General features: G+C 45.8%; 1 protein-coding gene across 4 annotated transcripts in view; it reads left to right on the top strand.

Annotated features, from left to right (window-relative positions):
* Positions 1–19,782, top strand: part of LOC103124848 (contactin-4) — a 422,242-nt gene that overhangs the window by 198,073 nt on the left and 204,387 nt on the right. For all 4 annotated transcript variants that reach the window (XM_060180337.1, XM_060180335.1, XM_060180336.1 and 1 more), the window contains exon 4: positions 7,338–7,433. In XM_060180337.1, the coding sequence (XP_060036320.1) occupies positions 7,338–7,433 (96 nt within the window). The remainder of the gene's footprint in view (positions 1–7,337; positions 7,434–19,782) is intronic.

The following is a 19,782-nucleotide window of genomic DNA, read 5'->3' as shown; positions in this document are numbered from 1 at the left end:
TGTGGGATACCCCCAGCCTCCCTTCAGAGAGGACTCCAGATTTCTCAGTGGAACCTTTTGTTTTTCCCTGTTTCTTTTTCTTTTTTTTTTATTATATTTATTTTATTTATTTATTCCCTTTTGTTGCCCTTGTTGTTTTATTGTTGTAGTTATTATTATTGTTGTCGTTGTTGGATAGGACAGAGAGAAATGGAGAGAGGGAGGGGAAGACAGAGAGGAGGAGAGAAAGACAGACACCTGCAGACCTGCTTCACCGCGTGTGAAGCGACTCCCCTGCAGGTGGGGAGCCGGGGTTTGAACCAGGATCCTTATGCTTTGCGCCACCTGCGCTTAGCCCGCTGCACTACAGCCCGACTCCCCCCTGTTTATTTTTCAATAGAATTTGTGTGAAAGAGAGGAAGAGAGGGAGACGGAGACTTTCAGCACTGTTCCATGTCTTGTGAATCCCCCTGCCCCCCACAGGTGAAAACCAGGGGTTTGAACCCAGGTCCTTGCACATGGTAACTTGTGTGCACTCTACCAAATGAGCCGCTAATTTATTTACTTTTTTATGAGAAAGATCAGATCCTCCCTCAGCTCTGGAATATGGTGATGGTGGGATGGATTCAGAGACCTCATGCAGGCCCTGAGCTCTACCCACCCACCACTGAACTCTCACCACCCACACAACCAACTTCTCTGTAGAGTTATTATTGATTCTCTTTGTTGAACTTCTTCCTTTGCACCTGAGTTTAAAGGAAAAAAAAACCCTTCCCATCTAATGCTGTTACATCAGGAAAAGCAAAGGAATGGATGATTGGGGATGAAATCATAACTCCCTCACAGGGCAGCCTGATGGGCAGACTGCCTGGCTTGTTCACTGGGGAGCATGGAGTTCTCTCCAAGTAGTCGCTCTGTATCTACGGCACAAGGAACCAGCCTGAACTCTCCTTTTCTCTGGCTTTTCCTGTCAGTGAGTGGGGAAACCACCATTTTGGGGCCTCCTACTGTGGCTTTGCTGAGACTTGTGTGTTTGCTTCCTACTGGCTGCTTCCCAGTGCCTGAGAGGATGCTGAAGTTGTTAGCTCACCTGCAGGTGAGGAGTGTGTAAATGGACCTTAGCCAGAGCTCCGCCAAGAGTACTGAGCACAGTGTGACCTCTGTGTACTTTGTGTGTAGGTGTAGGGTGGCTTTCACTGCAATGAACATGGTGGTGGAGCATTTGTTTCCTCTCGTGTTGTTCATATGTTTCAGGTTTCCATTGCTACCTATCATTGCCTTGCGCCAAACTTTCAGGAATAAGTCTAAACCATGGAATATTTACACCATGCATGAGGACCTGGGATCAAACCCCAATCTCCCCACCTGCAGTGAAGTGTGGGGTGGGTGGGGGGAGGAGCTTCACAAGCTGTGAAGCAGTGCTAAAGGTCTCTGCCTCTCTTTCTCTCTCTTCTGTCTCTGTCCACCTTTCCTCTCAATCTCTATCTCTTAAAAAGTAGAATACTTATGGGAATATCAGTGGGTTATTCACACACACTGTACTTTACTTTGGATTGCCTGAGTGGGTCACACCAGCCCAAGACATGCAGGCTCTCTCTGGAGGTGGGCCTGGCTGTGCTGTCCTGTGACCGTTCCATAGTCGCTAGCCTTCATCACCTGCTGCTTGGAAACTTTTTACTAAGAAGTGTGTGTGCTCCTCACCTCCCCAGGCAGATGACCTTGTCAAAATGTCCCAGAACTTCACCTCTCCAGAGCCCTACCCCCACTAGAGAAAAATAGAGACAGTCTGGGAGTATGGATCAACGGGCCCATATTTCAAGCAGAGAAGCAATTTCAGAAGCCAGAACTCCCACCTTCTCTACCCCAAAGAGAATATTGCTCCATATTCCCAAAGGAGGGGGAGGGGAAATGTTAGGAAGAAGACCAGGGGTTCCACTGGGAACTGGAATGTTAGGAAGAAGACCAGGGATTCCACTGGGAACTGGAATTTTGGGGACCAGGAACCTCTGCTTTTGCAGCATCGCCGAAAAGGAAGAGATTCTGGAGAACACCTGAGGAAGTCAGGCACTATTTCTCTTATCCTAGGGGGAAGAAAGAAAAGGAAGGACAGTGATGGGGTTATTCCACTGACAAGGGAATACAGAGAATGCAAACACATGAAATTGTAAAAAATACAAAGATAAAAGCTACATATATATATACATACATGCAATCCCGAACTATGACCTTGGGAAAACCATGGCAGTTAAGGGGTAGGGGGTAGCACAGAACTGTGGTGGTGGGAGTGATGTGGATTATCCCCCTATAATCATATAATCTTATAAAATACTAATAAAAAAAGATGCATGTGTCCACTTATGGAGAACCAGGGGCAGAGTGCTACTCCAGAATGTGCGTTGTCTGGAGTTGGCCTCAGAACATCATGCTTGCAAGTCCTGTGTTCTGCCACTGAACCACCTCCCCACCTGCCAGAAGGCTGATATTAAGTGGGATGGTTAAGATGTGATTTGTCACTGGATTGCTCAATTCTTCTTCTTCTAGCGTTTGCCCTTCTTCCGTAGCCAGTCAACAGGTCAGGTTGAAAGCTATCAGGAGCTGCTTGTTGCTGGCTTTGAAAGTGACTGGGGGGGGGGGGGGGCAGGTGGTGGCGCACCTGGTTGAGCGCACATGTCACAGTGCGCAGGGACCCAGGTTCGAGCCCCTGGCCCCCACCTGCAAGGGGAAAGCTTCACAGTGGTGAAGCAGTGCTGTAGGTGTCTCTCTCCTTCTCTATCACCCCCTTCTCTCTTAATTTCTGACTGTCTCTATCCAGCAAAAAAATAAAGATTAAAAAAAAAAATTTAAAAAAAAAAGAAAGTGAGTGGGATCCATGTGGATTCAGTCGGCTAGAAAGGATTGTCAGTTTCCCCAATGAATGGGTACTCACGGGATGCACCACGAGAAGGTCGATCCAATGCAGCCCATTGCTCAATATATATATTAAGCACCACACACCATGAGCAATGATGTGGATTTTAGATATTAATTCAGTTCATCTTTTCATTTTATTTTAATGAGAGATGGAGTAAGAGAGAAAAATGCAGAGAAAGAAACCAGAACACTATTCAGTCTGGCTTATGACGATGCTGGGGATTAAACCTGGGAGTTCAGAGCCTCAGGCAGGAAAACTGTTTGCATAAGCATTATGCTGTCTCCCAAGCCCTCACTTCACTTTTGTTCATCATCCTATTGGTTAATTGGTTTGTTCATTTTGTGCAACAGGGATCCCATGCACGTATAATTTTCCCACTTGGGAGCGTCTTTCCCTTTCAGATACACACGGGGGAGGGTGGGAACAGGAAACACCACAGTGCCTGAGCTTCCTCCAGTGCCAGGGTTTAGACCCTGGGCAAGGTGCATGGCAACTGATGAGCTATCTTTCTGGTCCCGCCATCATTCATTCCCGTTTTAAAGCAGAGAACATTTATTCTTATTTTACTTATGAGAAAAGGGCTTCAGGAGTGGGGATCAGCTCAGGCCTGCCCACAAACTTTTTCAATCACCGTTCCAAGTGGTGTCTGCCATCTGGAATCAGTTTTAATTAGCTACTAGGAACCTTGTCGAAATATTTTTCCCATAGCCAACTTATGTGAAGTATTCTCTCCACTCCATTCTACTGGAATGTGTAACTAAAAAGGGAAGAAACAGAAAGGCAGATTCAATTCTTTGAGCTCAGCGAGACACTTCAAAATCATTGCATGAATTTTTCTGCTTTCTTTTCTGAAGGTTAAAGCCTGTATCTGTTTAGATGATTTTATCATCACTTTCCTGAGGAAATGTTGATTTGCATGCTGTGGTCGGAGGGATAGGGTTCCACATCTCCTCGACGTGGATGGCAACACACCTTACCCTCCACTCAGCTCTCTTCCTCCTCCACCACCGAGCACTGAACCCTAGGACCCCTTAGGAGCGTCTGAGAAAGATCAGAGTCCACCTGGATTTCATCCCTTGCTTTGGTTCTTAGGTCTCACCTACGACTGAGATTAGCTAGTAGTCATCATCCCCTTTCTTCTGTCACGTAGCATGATTCTCTCCAGTTCTATCCATGTGGTAGCAAAGAGATTTTACCGTGTCTTGCAGCTGAGTAGTATTCCACTGTGAATACGCACCACAACTTTTTCAAATGGAGAATAAATGATTGACAGTAAATACAGTTGTTCGGACATGCATCAAATGTCTCCGTTTTTTTTTTTGCAAAACACTCTCACCCCCAGCCTAGGTCCTCCTCCACTATCATGCACCAGGACCTGACAGTCCCCCCATGCCCATCCACCCCAGAGTCCTTTACTTTGATGTAATACACCAAACCCAGTCCACATTCTACTTTGTGTTTCTTCTGTTTTTATTTCTCAGCTTCTATTTATGAGTGGGATCATCCCACATCCATCCTTCTCTTCTTGGCTTATCTCACTTAACATGATTCCTTTAAGCTCCATCCAAGATGAAGTGAAGTCACCATTTTTAATTAGCTGAGTTGTATTCCACTGTGTATATAAACCACAACTTGCTCAGCCAGTCCTCTGTTGTTGGACATCTAGGGTGCTTCCAGGTTTTGGCAACTACAAACCGTGCTGCTCTGAACATGGGTGTACACAGATCTTTTTGGATCGGTGTGTTTAGTTCCTTAGGATATGTCCCCCAGAGAGCAATTGCTGATTCATAGGGTAGGTCCATTTCTAGCCTTGTGAGGGTTCTCCTGACTGCTCCCCATAAGGGTTCGATGAATCACAACTTCCTTAATCACTCAGCTGTGGCTGGGCACTTGGGTGATATGCAAATATGGGCTATTACAAATAGCACTGCCCTGAACACAGGCCTCCTACATCTCTTCAAGTAAGTGCTTTGTGTTCTTTGGCTAGATGCCTAGAAGAGAGAAATTGTCTGATCATTTGGTGGCTCCATTTCTAATCTTCAGAAGAATCTCTAGACTGTTTCCGACAATGACTTCTAGGAGTTTTCTTACGGATTCTTTTGGATTCTCTATGTATACTTTGATGTCATCTGCAAATAGTGATAGTTTTATTTCTCTCCCTATTCAGATTCCTTTTACTTCTCTTTATGAATTTTTAAAAATATATTCACAGTGGCATGGTCTACAGTAGAGCTGTTATCACAGAAGTGAAACTTATCTCCCCAGGATAGCTGTCTACAAGATGCTCCCCCCCCCCCAACCTAGACCCTTTTCCTTTAATTTTTATTAGTCATTTAATATGATTTACAAAGTTATAAGATAACAGGGATATAATTCCACACCTTTCCCACCACCAGAGTTCTGTATCCCCATTCCTTCCATTGTAAACTGCAGTCGTTCTCTCAAGGTCACAGATATGGGTTGACTATTATTTCTCTAACTATATCTATATTTACATATATTTGCCCATTTTTTTGCACAGCCTAAACTTTACCTGAAGCACAGGCCGAGTGTAGAAGTGTTGGTGTGTACGTGCATGAAGCCTGCGCCCCATCAGCCCCAGTCTTCCAGTGATGCCACATCTGACAGACATCACAGGGACCCCCTTTCCCATCTCTAAATTGGGGAAATGAATGGCACTTAGCTCAGGTCATTGTCAGAAGATCTACCTGAGACAGTTGGCTAAGATACCAACCAAGTGGCCATCTTGGTGTGGGGGGGCAGAGTGGCACTCACTGGGGTGGCTCAGTGTCCACTCTGGGGCAGGCAGTCCATCAGAACACACTAACTCAGCATGGTCTTTCCTCCTCTATGGGCAGGGCTCACTGTGGTTACACAACGTTTAGGTAGTGAATGTTAGAGAGGGTGTTAAGGTTCTAAGCAACAAAAAAAAAAAAAAGCAAATGGCCCTTAATTAGAACCTGTTGAGAGGACTTACACTTGGGAAGATAGAAAGAAAAAAAAATTAAACATTAACATGTGCTTCTATGACCTCATTATTATAGGAAGCTGCTTATTAATTCACTCGGACTCTGATTGTTGGCTTTGTGAAGTCTTATCTCCCTAACCAGACTTGACCTCCTGGAGGCAGAGGGGATGGCGGGGGCATTTTTCCAAACAGAACCTTGGGTAGTGCCTTATAAATATTTAAAGACGCACAGGAACGGTAACACAATTCTGTGTCTGTGTTTTTATTCATTGTATATTGTGTCTGTCTGCATACACTGAGCCATATCTCAGATACACAGTGAGTGGTAAGTGCAATCGCCTGTGTCAGAGTGGCTTGTGAAGTGGGCAGAATTGAGTATCAGCAAACATGAATTCACATCCAGACAATGACATTTAATTACAGAGTGACATTGGAGAGGTCAGTGGCATCATTAAAACTAGGCTTCCAGGGGGGTGGCCCTGTGGTGGTGGGGGGCGGGCTTGGTAGAGTATGCACATAACCAAACTTTAAGACTTAGGTTCAGGTACCTGGTCCTCATCTGCTGGGGAGAAGTTTTGTGAGTGGTAAAATAGTGCTGCAGGTGACTGTTTCTCTCTGTGTGTGTCTCTCTATCTTGAATGGTGGGGTCATCCTGCAGCACAAAACCCTGATAAGCCTAGTGGTAAAACACAGAGAGAGAGAGAGAGAGATAGAGAGAGACAGAGACAGACAGAGAGAGCAGCAGCAGTTGGGCTTCTAACTCTAGAACTTCATAAGCCAATGAAATATTCTTGGAATGTTCTAGCTCTCTGGTATCCATTGTGGCATTCAGAAACCATGTATGGCCATTGACCTTGAAAATGTGGCTAGAGTGACCATGAGCTAGAAATAAACATTGTGGTGGGTTTTTTTGTTTGTTTGTCTGTTCATTTGTTTGTTTTTAATGCAGTGCCAGGGAATGAGCCCTTGTCCATGTACAGAACCGCTGAGTCACCTCTCCCAATTGCTGGTCTTTATTGGGTTGTTGAAAAAAAGTCATGATGGATTTTCCTATGTTTTTCTATGCAAAATAATAATAATGATAACGTGTCATGACTTTTCCAACAACCAATATTTTTTAGAGAGATCATAGCACCACCCCACCATGCATGGAGTTCCTTTGGTGCTGTCCATGGTGTTCCCATGAGATGCCATAGATCTGAGCCAGGCTCTCCTCTATGATACAGTGTATGTTCTGCCTGCTGAATGACCACCCAAGGACTGTTAAATTCTGAGTGTCTCAAGTCAGGGTGGCACAGGTGACTGGTGGTCGTCCTAGTGGACCATATAACTACAGAATTGAGCGTCGGGCCATGACAGGTGGGAGAAGGCTTCCCAGGCTAGGTGCTGCATAGCCTGCTCTCAGCAGAAGATGTAAACAATGTGCTTCGGACTTAGGACTTTACGCTTTAATCCCTTTCGCTTTATTTCTCCCACCAGATCTGGAAAACTTTAAAACGAGGACAAGGAGCACTGTGTCAGTTCGCCAAGGCCAGGGGATGGTCCTGCTGTGTGGCCCCCCACCTCACGCTGGAGGTCAGTGCTTGAGTGTGTGCACACATCCGTCCGCTGCTGTTTTTCTTGCCAACTGTCCTCCTGGGCATCTGCTAAGGGGACAGTCACTGGGAGAGACTCCACAGCCCTATTTCTCCCTGCAGCCTCACGGGTAGGACCTGCACAGCTTTTCCCACCATGTGGCTGAAAAGCAGGTAGTGAACCTGAGCCAGTTGCCAGGATACCCTTTGAACCAACGCATCTCAGGGTTGAGAGGAAATTACTTCGATCAGCATACGTTTTTGTCTAAAGAAGACTGGAGGGACACACACAGGACACCCCAACTTAGTATAGTGTCCAGTGTGTAACCCTATCCTCATCTTCTCCTGAGTCTTTATTCGTAAAAATCATGCATCCCATAAAAAGAAAGGAGGAAAATTAAAGACGAAATGTGTTTTCTGGTACATATTTTAAGAGAAACATGTATCAGAAGTAAAATGTCAAGACACAAATCGCAGGTGGTTATAGATCACATGGATAAAGATCAGAATACATTTCTAAGGGGGAAACATCCAAGTGTGCTTCAAACTGCCATTGTCCAAATGCCATTATGTCAGATAGATTCTTTTAGTGCCGTAAGATAATGAATTTATTGCAGTTGTCCCCTGCACAATCCCCAGACCCTCAGGGCAGTGGTCAGACATCAGAATTATGGGTGATCACCTGTGGCAAAACAAAACACCACTACCCTGTGGGCCAGAAAATTCTCTGACATATCTAGACTTTTCTCTAGAGCAGGATTCTTGTAGTCATGAGACACAGCCTGATAAACAGGCCTCATGGTCTCATTCGTCAAAGGAATGTACCTGGAAGACATATATTTTACAAACATAGATGTAAAGGTGGCAATCAGTAGAATTTCTGATATCAAGTATCATGAAGTCTGGGATCAGAAAACTCTTCAAAAGACCACAGAGTCCAAGCCGACTAGTAACACGCGTTCTCTGGGGAGTTTCTGTGTCTGAGTGCAGAGAGCTGTGAGCTCCTCTGGGGGAAGTGTGTGCTGTGTTCCTCTCCAGAGGAGCAGACCCTGGCCCTTTCCCTGACCTCTCTCTGAGGTCCTTAACACACAAGGGCCCCAGGGCCCCAGGTATGTAGCCTTGGCTGGAAGAAATGCCAAGAGAAGATGTTTTTTTCAGTTCAGTATGCCTTTGGCTCAGCAAGGTTTGCTTTGTCCGAAGACTGTTACCTACAATCTATATTGCATCAAGCACCCTGTAGCAAGGGAGGACCGGAAAAAAAAAAAAAAAAAAAAACACCAAATGCTTTGTGTAATTGTGTGATGACTCTGACTCTGAAGGGCAGGTGGCATGGATAGCTTGGTGGGGGTGTGTCTATAATGTCTGTTAGGAATACAGTAAAATCTGGATGCTGAAATTGATAAACTCAGTTATTGGAAGTGCCAGCTAAGGTTGAATTGATCTCTGTTGTCTTTGTAATCTCAAATTGTATTTGTTTAATTGTATGACTAAGAGAAAGTATATTTTTGTTTTTATTCAAAAAGTGTTATTTAAATGCTCAGGTTAGTAAAATAACCTGCCTAGTAGGAAATCACAATTAGCAAAAAGCTAAAAAGTTACTAGTGCAAAAACTGTGAAAGCAAGTGGAAGAAGTAGGCAGCTTCCCAGATCTGGACTGGTCTAGGTCATGGGGATTGGTAGATGTCTTGCTTTTTTTTTTTTTTTTTTTTTTTGAGACTGTAAAACTGTTCAGGGGAGGTTTGGAGTTTGTGTTCTGAGAGTTGAGGTTGGGTTTTTTTTTGTTTTGTTTTGTGTTGTGTTGTTTTTTGCTTGTTTGTCTTTCTTTTTATTGTGGTTATGCTTTGGATTTTTTTTTCTCCTTCAAGTCAGTCTCAGAAAGACATCTTGGCATTCAAGATATGAGTTCTGATCCTGGCTGTGTTGCAAACCATAGTTTGATTTGGGCCAAGTACCTCTAAGTCCTCTGTGTCACACTTACCAACAAATAAGGGTAATTCAAGAAATCTATCTGTTCTATCATTACGTAGTCATAACTCCCTAAATACTAAACATTTTTAACAAGCCTCTTTTTCCATTGTCGACCATCTGTTGTTATTACAGAACTAAGTGCTGATATGTTTACATGAAGCAGTTCATGAACGAGGCTAAAATTGAGGGACAAGTGGAATGACTCAGGCCAGCCCTCCTGTTCTGACTCTGAAATCTGATCAGAGTGAGCGGGCAAGGACTGGCAACCTTTGTGCAGCCCACCTTCCCAGCAGTCAGCTTTCACAGTGTAGCAGCAAGCCTGAAAGAACAGCCCCTACTCCCCAGTATAACATTTTTAGAGAAAGGCAGAGCCTAGGAATTTCCAGTGAGCTGCCACACACCACGGTTCCGGAGCACACAGCTCCCACAGCGTGTGTGAAATCCACCCAGTGTTCAGTCAGAGTGCTGGGAGTATGCTGTTTTCTTCTTCTTTAAAAAAAAATGTTTATTTATAAAAAGGAAACATTGGGGAGTTAGGTGGTAGCACAGTAGGTTAAATGCAGGTGGCGCAAAGCACAAGGACCGGCATAAGGATCCCGGTTCGAGCCCCCGGCTCCCCACCTGCAGGAGAGTCGCTTCACAGGCAGTGAAGCAGATCTACAGGTGTCTGTCTTTCTCTCCCCCTCTCTGTCTTCCCCTCCTCTTTCCATCTCTCTCTGTCCTATCCAACGACGACATCAATAACAACAACAATAATTACTACAACAATAAAAAAAACAAGGGCAACAAAAGGGAATAAATAAATAAATATCTAAAAAACATAGGATAAGAGGGGTACATCTCCACACAGTTCCCACCACCAGAACTCTGTATCCCATCCCCTCCCCTGACAGCTTTCCTATTCTTTAACCCTCTGGGCGTATGGACCCAGGGTCATTGAGGGTTGCAGAAGGTGGAAGGTCAGGCTTCTGTAATTGCTTCCCCGCTGAACATGGGCGTTGAAAGGTGGATCCAGACTCCCAGCCTGCCTCTCTCTTTCCCTAGTGGGGAAGGGCTCTGGGGAAGCGAAGCTCCAGGACACACTGGTGGGGTTGTTTGTCCAGGGAAGTCTGGTCGGCATCACGCTAGCATCTGAAACCTGGTGGTTGACAAGAGACTTAATGTACAGAACCAAGCAAATTGTCGACCAATCATGGGCCTAAAGGCTGGAATAGTGCAGTTGAAGAGTTGGGGTGTCCTCCATTTTGTAGATAGCTACTAGGCATATTTTAGTTATATTCCAAAGGGCCTGTGGCTATACTAGTGGTTTTTTGTTTATTTGTTTGTTTGTTTGTTTTTCTTTTTTCCCCTAAGCCTGAAATCTGATATGCTGGTGGATCCAAGTTACTGTCTGGGAAGATAATATCATGGTTGGAAAAAGGACCAGAAAGCTGGATCAGGCAAGAGAGTAGCTCCCTACTATGGGAAAGGGGTATAAATATTATTGACTGTAAACCCCATCGATTTGATGTGATCTGGGGCCCATATTCAGCTTAGGAGCCTATGTGACCTCTGCATCCCTGTAGATCTGAGCTCACATTCTGTGGTCATGAGTAGGAACATTCCAAGCTGCCCCAATATCGACCCATCTTCCTCAGGTGTAGCATAGAGTATGTTGTCCATCCTCCCTTCGGAGGATGGAACATTCTCTACTGTTGTTGATCCAAGTTGAGGGCTAGGTCCTATGGGGGCCCACAAAGGGGTCTGTTGTGTTGTTCCTGATAGAAATGACCGGTAACAATGGAGAGAGGGATTTATTCGAGGTCTAGGCCCACATGTCTATCGGAGACTCTCAGGACATCCCGATTAGGGCCCCAGTTGATGGGGTGGGGAAATGTGCTGTTTTCCTGAGCAGCCATCACAGCTTCAGAAGCTGGTGCGCTGATCTGGGTTGGGCAGGTCTTGGAAGCTCTTGTTGTGAAAGGTAAGCGGGTGTTAGAAGCAGGATGTGGCATGACTGGTTGAGAACACACACTGCTATGAACAAGGACCAGGGTTCTGAGGGCCAGGCGGTGGTCCACCCAGCTAAACGTACATAGAACTAAGCGCAAGAACTCATGCATGGACTCAATTTGGAGCACCCGCTCCCCACCGGCAGAAGGAGATGTTTCACAAGCGGTGAAGCAGGTCTGCAGGTGTGTATCTCTATCTCTCTCTCTTTCTCTCTCTCTCTCTACCTCTATCTCTATCTCCCCCCTTTTCTCTCAGTTTCTCTCTGTTTTATCCAGTAAAATAGAAAAAATGAGTACCAGGAGCAGTGGATTTGTAGTGTTGGCACTGAACCCCGAAATAACCCTGAAGGAAAAAGAAAAGAGTTCAATCTCCTGGTTCCCAGTTCCAGGGGAGAAACTTTAGGAGTAGTGAAACAGTGCTGCTGGTGTGTCTTTTTCTCTCTCCCTTTTTTTTCAGTTGTCTTCTTTTTAAATATTTGTTTATTATTGGATACAGAGAGAGAAATTGAGAGGGGAGGTAGAGAAGGGGAGAGAGAGACCTGGAGCACTGCTTCACCACCTGGGAAGCTTTCTCCCTGTAGGTGGGACCAGAGGCTTGAACCCAGGTCTTTGTGCATTGGAGTGTGTGCATTTAACCAAGTGTGACATCACCTGGCCTCCTCTCTCCATCTCTGTCTCACCCTATCTCCCTTACTCCCTCCTATCAATTTAAAAAATAAAAGGAAAAGAACCAAAAAGAAAGGAAAAAAAAATGCCACCAGGAGCAGTGGATTCATCGTGCAGGCACTGAGCCCTAGAAATAAAGCTGGTGTCAATAAAATAAAATAAACAAGAAGATATTTAGCCTCTTACTCCATATTATTTTTCTATATTACATTACTGTATTATACTATAGCAATATGTTATATTATATATATATATTAACTGCTAATATACATATATATGTATATTAAGCATCTGGTCAACTCTCAATTAGGGTTTGAGAGCCAGCAGCCAGCCACCTGATAACTAACCCTATTCCCCTGAATTTCCTCTGAACCTTGGACTTGCTCCTCACTTATCCAGGGTGGAAACGTCCCACCAGGTCTGGATCCAGGGACACTCTGTATGCTTGGGACCATGTGGAAACATATCTTGGTTGTCAGGTGCTTCTAGGGCTCTCCCAGACACTCTGCAAAGACTTTGTCACCTCCTGGCTCACAGATAATAATGGATTATTATTGGATAGAGACAACCAGAAATCTAGAGGGAGGGGGCGATAGAGAAGAAGAGAGAGAGAATCATCTGTCACACTGCTTCACCACTTGCAAAGCTTTCTTCCTGTACGTGGGAACCAAGGTCCTTGTACACTGTGTACTCAACCAGGTACACCACCACCCAGCCTTGAGGGGCTTTCTTGTAGGACAGTAACATAACCAGGTGACTCAGCATTGAAATCAATCCCCAGTCATTGTTCCCAGGGGAGGTTATGCTTTGTGTGTTTCCATGATGCTTCTGCTCAGAAAGTGGTCCACCTGGGAATTTGTGATAAAAAGCAGGATTTCAGGTTCCCTGGAAGTGTATTGAGTCATAACACCATCTCCCAACTCGAGCAAGATTTCTAAGTGACTTGTGTACTCATTAAAGTTTGAGAGAGCCAGAGCCCTGCCTGAGGTCCCCACATTCGCCCCATCTCTGGCAGAGCTGGCCAGGAGATGAATTTACCAGAATGGCCTGGTAAAGCTGTAAAGCTGTCACTGCCTGCCCTCGGGAATGAACCTAGGGAGGGCTTAGCACAAGGGTAGTACAGCTCTCCCTCTTGCAATTTTTCTTTATTCTGTATACTAAGAGCCAAAGCAGCAGAGACACTTCTTCTTCTAGCGTTTGCCCTTCTTCCGTAGCCAGTCAACAGCGTCAGGTTGAGCCTGATGTAAAGTTTCGAGACCTCCTTTGAATCTGGAGAGGTGGCAGTCATTGACTATGTGGGTCATAGTCTGTCTGTAGCCACAGGGGCAGTTCGGGTCGTCTCTGGCTCCCCAGCGATGGAACATAGCGGCGCACCGGCCATGACACTGAGACACCAAAGCACAGCTCTACCATTCACAGAGCTCCCTGGGTGCTTTCCATGGTGCTGAGAGAGAAGAGATTCCACAGACCTGCTTCACCATCCATGGAGCTCTCTGGGTGCTGTCCATGGTGCTGAGAGAGAAGAGATCCTACAGACCTGCTTCACCATCCATGGAGCTCCCTGGGTGCTTTCCGTGGTGCTGAGAGAGAAGAGATTCCACAGACCTGCTTCACCATCCATGGAGCTCTCTGGGTGCTGTCCATTGTGCTGAGAGAGAAGAGATCCCACAGACCTGCTTCACCATCCATGGAGCTCCCTGGGTGTTGTCCATTGTGCTGAGAGAGAAGAGATTCCACAGACCTGCTTCACCATCCACGGAGCTCCTTGGGTGCTGTCCATGGTGCTGAGAGAGAAGAGATTCTACAGACCTGCTTCACCATCCACAGAGCTCCCTGGGTGCTGTCCATGGTGCTGAGAGAGAAGAGATTCCACAGACCTGCTTCACCATCCATGAAGCTCCCTGGGTGCTGTCCATGGTGCTGAGAGAGAAGAGATTCCACAGACCTGCTTCACCATCCACAGAGCTCCCTGGGTGCTGTCCATGGTCCTCCCATGTATTGTCAGGGACTAACCCCAAGACCTCACACATGACATGGCATGTACTCTGTCCACTGAGTCACCTCCCAGGCCCTGGAATGCCATCATTAGGTACTTTTAATGAGCACCTTCCCCCTGTAAGTCTGGATCCTGTCACAGACCCCAGAAGCAGAGAGCTTCTAACAGCACGTGTCCTGAATTATCATTCTAATGCGTCCATCTACAGGATGGTATCCTTTGATCCTCATGATAATGCAGTGAGTAACAAGAGCATGTGTCTCATAGATAAGGGTATCGATGTGGCAGGAGATTATGTGAGGTCATATCATACGTGGAACAATGGCAGGGATGAGAGTCACCTTCGATAGCAGACAGGAGACAGCCCCACTGATAGGGATTATCCCTGTGGTCCTTAGGACCCAATTTATTCTGAGTTCTAGGCAGCAGCTCTCAGACATGTAAAGACACACTCCAGGGGACTCTCATATGCAGCCCAGGTGGCAAACTAGAATCCTTGAATTAACAAAGCCAACAGCAGGGACCCAGGTATTGTTCACTGCCCCCTCCAACCATGCCAGATATCTGGCCAGGCCTATTTCAGTCACCTCGTGGTCTGGAAAGCTAGTCACCTTCCTCCCCTTTCCATTTGTCTCCTCTGTTCTTTATTATTACTGTTGTTGTTATTGTTATCTTTATTTACTTATTGGATAGAGACAGCCAGAAATTGAGAAAGGAAATAGAAAGGGAGAGAGACAGAGATATACCTGCAATGCAGCTCTTTCCTCCTTCAGGTGGGGACTGGGTGCTTGAGCCCAGGTCCTTGTGCATTATAGCATGTGCTCTCAACCAGGTGTGCCACCCCCCAGCCCCAGCCCCTCTGTTCTTGCATGAGGGTATCTGAGCTCTCTCCTTTCCCGCATGCTAGACCCCAGTATAAATCTCTAATCCTTACCCACTGCCATGACAGCCAAACAGGAGGCATCTTTGTTCCATAAACCTTCTAATTGTGCTGCCAAGACAGCATGAGAAGGTAGGACCAGGAAGTAGCTCAGCAGGTAGGACACCTGTATTGCTATACTCTCTACCCCAGGTTCAAGCCCAGGCACCATATGACAACAGAGAAAGCTTTAGTGCTGTGGTGTCTTTCCCTCTCTCTGTCAATTTCTCTGTGTCACTCTTATTTTTTTTTACCAAAAAAAAAAAAGTGTCTCAGGTCCATGAACTCAAGCACTGTAAAAAGATTCAATGCCACAGAAAAAGGAGTGTGTGAGTGGGGGTGTAGAGGGGGTGAGCGGTGGGAATGGTTCCATAATGTAATAGAAACTTGCAGAGTTAAAATCTTTCCAGCATTCTAGCATTCGTGCGTTTATTAATTAGGCCTGGTTGGACTCTTTTCTTTTTTTTTCATTTGCTTAAACTTTAAATTATAGTTCAATCAGAAAATTGCTTGTCTTTGAAAACAGGAGATTTGATTTACACTCTGATGGCGATTTTTAAATAGGCAAATATTTTTCAGATATGTCTCCCAAGAGATTCATAAGCAGTCTACATCTATTATTAACACAAACTGCACTGGCACTGCTGCTTTCTTAAAGTGCTGACTTAGCCATTCTGATAACGTCTGCAAATCATGCTTAAAGACTCAGAATGACTGTTGGTGGAATCACTACATGTATGTGTGTGTGTTCACGCACGTGTGCGTGTGCAAGGGCCTGGGTGCAAGCCCTTTATCCCCACTTGCAAGGGAGAAAGCTTCACAAGTAGTAAATAGAGCTGCAGATGTCTTTGTCTCTCTCCCTCCTGCCCTCTCAATTTCCTTCTGTCTCTACCCAATAGTAAATAAATTAAGAGCTTTAAAATAAAAAGGACCTGCACTGATCAGGAGCTATTTGTGAAAGACAGGTTGGGTGTTTGTGTCCGGGTAGGGAGAGCTGTCATTGCTGCTACAGGTACAGCACTCTCCCTGTGGTCCAGCACACACTCCTGAGCTCTGAGAGACTCACTAAAAAGGAGCAGGAGGGATGGGAGGGGACTTCCTGTGTGCAGGAAGGTGACGTCCCTCTTTCCCACTGGACACGACCAGGCAGAGGCAGGTTTCTGATGCTCCGTCTGCAGAAATGGTGAAGGGTATTCTTCAGAGCTGAAGGACAAGCTCTCTGCCTTAGAATTTTCCTGTCTCCTCTTTAAAGCAACTCAAACACTTCATGAATATCCCTTCAGATGTTTTGTTGTCATCAGAAAGGTTGTATGAAAGGGGAAAAAATGAGTCTGAATAGACCACAGATGTTCCCTGGATGTATAATAATTCTCGACCTTTAGCAGCTGACCTCCTAGTTTCTTAATCACCTGCCCAGGGAACTAAGAAGCATCCCCCAGAGTGGAGGCTGTGTGTCCTACCTTAAGTCTTTGGTTAATTCTAGGGGGAGAGATGCTTGGGTTGTTTTTGCAACCACAGCAAGTCCCAGGCCACAGCACTGAGGAACAGACTCAGCTGCTTAATAAATAGTGGTTAATTAATTTTCCTTGTATTCTGCAGCCTAAAGAGGGTCATTTTGTTAACAACAATAACAAACACAAAAAAGCAGAAATAAATCCCAGGAAATTCTGTCTCCTTTCCTTCCTCGACTTTTGTACAAACGCTTCTATGCTCTTTGCTAGGCAGAAACCAAAGATTTCAGTTAATCACTGCTGACCCTAATTACCCAGCTTCTCTCCTGATGGTGACCATGAACTTGATATGATATGATAGCTGCCTTGTAGTGTTTGTGAATAGGTGTAAACTCAAGTCAAGAAGGTCTCTATTTGAGAGAGAGAGAGAGAGAGAGAGAGAGAGAGTATCATGCATACATAATTCCACTGTTCCTAGGCCAGTCCCCCTCACCTCTCTCTCTCTTTCCTCTAGGGTTATTCCCGGGTACGAGCACTATGATCCACTGCCCCTAGTGGCCATTTTTTCCATTTTATTGGATAGGTCAGAGAGAAATTGAGAAGGGAGGGGGAGATAGAGAGGAAGAGAGACACCTGCAGACCTGCTTCACCACTTGCAAAGTTTCCCCCCTGCAGGTGGGGAGCCTGGGGTCTTGAACCCAAATCCTTGTGCTTTTTACTATGTGTGCTTATCCAGGTACGCCACAGTCCTGCCCTGCCAGATTCTGTTTACTTTTATTTCAGAGAGAAAGAAAGAGAAAAGGAAAGATAGGATCATACTGTACTTCACCATTCATGAGGCTTCTACTGGTTCTGGGGCTCAAGCCTGGAACTTCATGCTTGGTGAGGTGGCATTGTCCCAGGAGGCCAGCTTTCTCTCAGGCCTCCACTCTGTTTTCTCAAGCATTGAAAACCCCAAAGAGAACCTGGATATCGGCTTACCCAGTATAGCACAGGTGTCACCATGCTCCAGGATCCGGGTTTTATTCACAGGTCCCCAACCATAGAGGAGAAAGCTTCAGTATCTGGGGAGCAAAGTTGCAGGTGTCTCGCACTCTCTCCACACAACCACCTCCCCCACCCCACCCCGACTTGTCTGGAAGAAAGGAAGGAAAAAGAAAAGAAAATGGACACTACAAACAGTAGAATTCGTGTTCAGGCCCAAGCCCCAGTAATATACCTAGTAACAGAATGAAAGAAAGAAAGAAAGAAAGAAAGAAAGAAAGAAAGAAAGAAAGAAAGAAAGAAAGAAAGAAAGGAAGGAAGGAAGAAAGAAAGGAAGATGAAGGAAGGAAGGGAAAGAGAAAGAGAGAGAGATAAATGACTTATGGAGGATCTCGAGGTGTCATTCTTAGAATGGGAAGCCATGGACCCTTCAGGGTGATAGAGAAACACATCAGCATCAAAAGGAAATAGAATTTGTAAAGTGAGTTTTGACCCAGAATGCCGAGTCTCTCACCAGCACTCAGTTCCGTGCAAAGCTTTGCCTGTAGGATTGTTCCTGTCCCAGAAAGCAGCACAGGAAGCTGGGGTGGGGTGGGGTGGTGCAGGTGTCTGGGCCAAGGGCATCCAGAGACAAGGAAAGCACATCCTTTCTCCATGGAGTGCTGCCAGGGCTATCCCAGGTAGAGCAGACCAGCGTCCACCCCAAGATGCCCAGCTGCTGTTTCACAGAGTCCATCCATTTTTGAGACATTTAGGAAGAAAATGACAAGTGTTGAATGTTGAATTGGGTAGATGAAGTTTGCTAACTTTAGAATCCCAAGGAAGAGATGATGGGATTGTGTCTGGAAGTGATATTAGAGCCTCTGAGAACATGTCAGAATACAGTTGGGTTTTTTTTTTAAGATTTTATTTATTTGTTAATGAGAAAGATAGGAGGAGAGAAAGAACTAGACATCACTCTGGTACATGTGCCAGGGATTGAACTTAGGACCTCATGCTTGAGAGTCCAATGCTTTATCCACTGCGCCATCTCCCAGGCCACCAGTTTTGTGTTGTTTTAGCTAAGTAGCTGCAGTTTGAGAATTACCAATATGGGTGAGAGACTTCTTTCAACAAATCATACTAATTTGATAGCCACATTCATTAATGATTTTTGACATTTGAGATACATAAACAGAACATGGATAAAGAGTAGCAGCAGTGTCGCAGCCAGACCCACTCTGCCCATGTAGCAAACTCAGTGACATGTGACCCCTTGCATGTGAGGTTCCTTAGAGAGGCAGCCATGATCTCTGCAGCTGCCCCAGCTGTTCCCAAAGCAGCGGCTGCCATTTTGTTCCACACCAAGACAGCAGCCCCCCCCCCCCAGCTGCAGCACACGGGCTTTCTCTCACCACAGCTGGGTGCACGTTAGCACATTCTCACCATCTTCCCTGTCAAAATCTACCCCTGGAGAAGAAGTGTGCTGTAGCAACACTCCACAGGAACCCCCAAATACATATGGCAGCACAGCTGGAGTGATCGTTGCCTGGATCAGGTAGCATTGCAGAAATAGCTCTGAATATCTTCTCTGTGTAATGATGAGGAGTATCACTCCTGCTCCCTCACCTCTCCAACCAGCAGCGACTCTGAGAATGCCCAGGAAATGCCAAGATACGTCACACGCAAGTGTCTGAAGTCCACTTCTCATTGCCTCATGCAAACTTGCGTTTCCCTTTTGAAAAGTTGCATGAGACATTCAAAATCCAAAGGCAGAGGATTGGCGGATCCTACTTCTCCCTCCTGTGGCTCCAGCTCAGGGCAGAGTGAGGCAGGGCACCACTGCTCTGAAGTCAACACTGAGAGTCAGAGAGACATCCACTGTACTGTCTCTGGGAATCTCACAGACTCAGAGATTCCAGTCCACACGGCAGCCTCCTGAGGGTGTGTAAATACAGCTCCTGTGCAGATATGATTGTGATGACTGAGATTTATGGTGGGGTCCCAATGGTTGTGAGTGTGTGCGTGTGTGTGTGTGTGTGTGTGTGTGTGTGTGTATGTGTGTGTTTACACAAAAATAGGACTTCAAGGGCCAAGGATTGCTTTTGAAAAGCACACATAGCAGACCCTGGCACAAACTTTCAGCTGGTGTGACAGATGTGGCAGAAGGAGGAGTGGACAGAGTCAGGGTGTCCCCACCAGGGGAGCCACAGATCTATGGGGGTGAGGTCAAGTGACCACACAGGCAGGTGGGTCCTGGATACAGGGCAGGGGCAGTGGAAGCAGGGCCCTGTGTGGAGATCCTGGGAAATGGAAGGTGTTTCCCTGGACAAAAGTCTCGAGCTTAGAGTGGATGATGAAAGAATTGAAAGAAGTAGACTGCAGACAGAACCGCT

This window comes from Erinaceus europaeus, chromosome 21 (genome assembly GCF_950295315.1).
Source record: "Erinaceus europaeus chromosome 21, mEriEur2.1, whole genome shotgun sequence".
Taxonomy (NCBI): domain Eukaryota; kingdom Metazoa; phylum Chordata; class Mammalia; order Eulipotyphla; family Erinaceidae; genus Erinaceus; species Erinaceus europaeus.
Note: the sequence above shows the minus strand (reverse complement) of the source record. Positions and strands in the feature narration are given on the sequence as shown.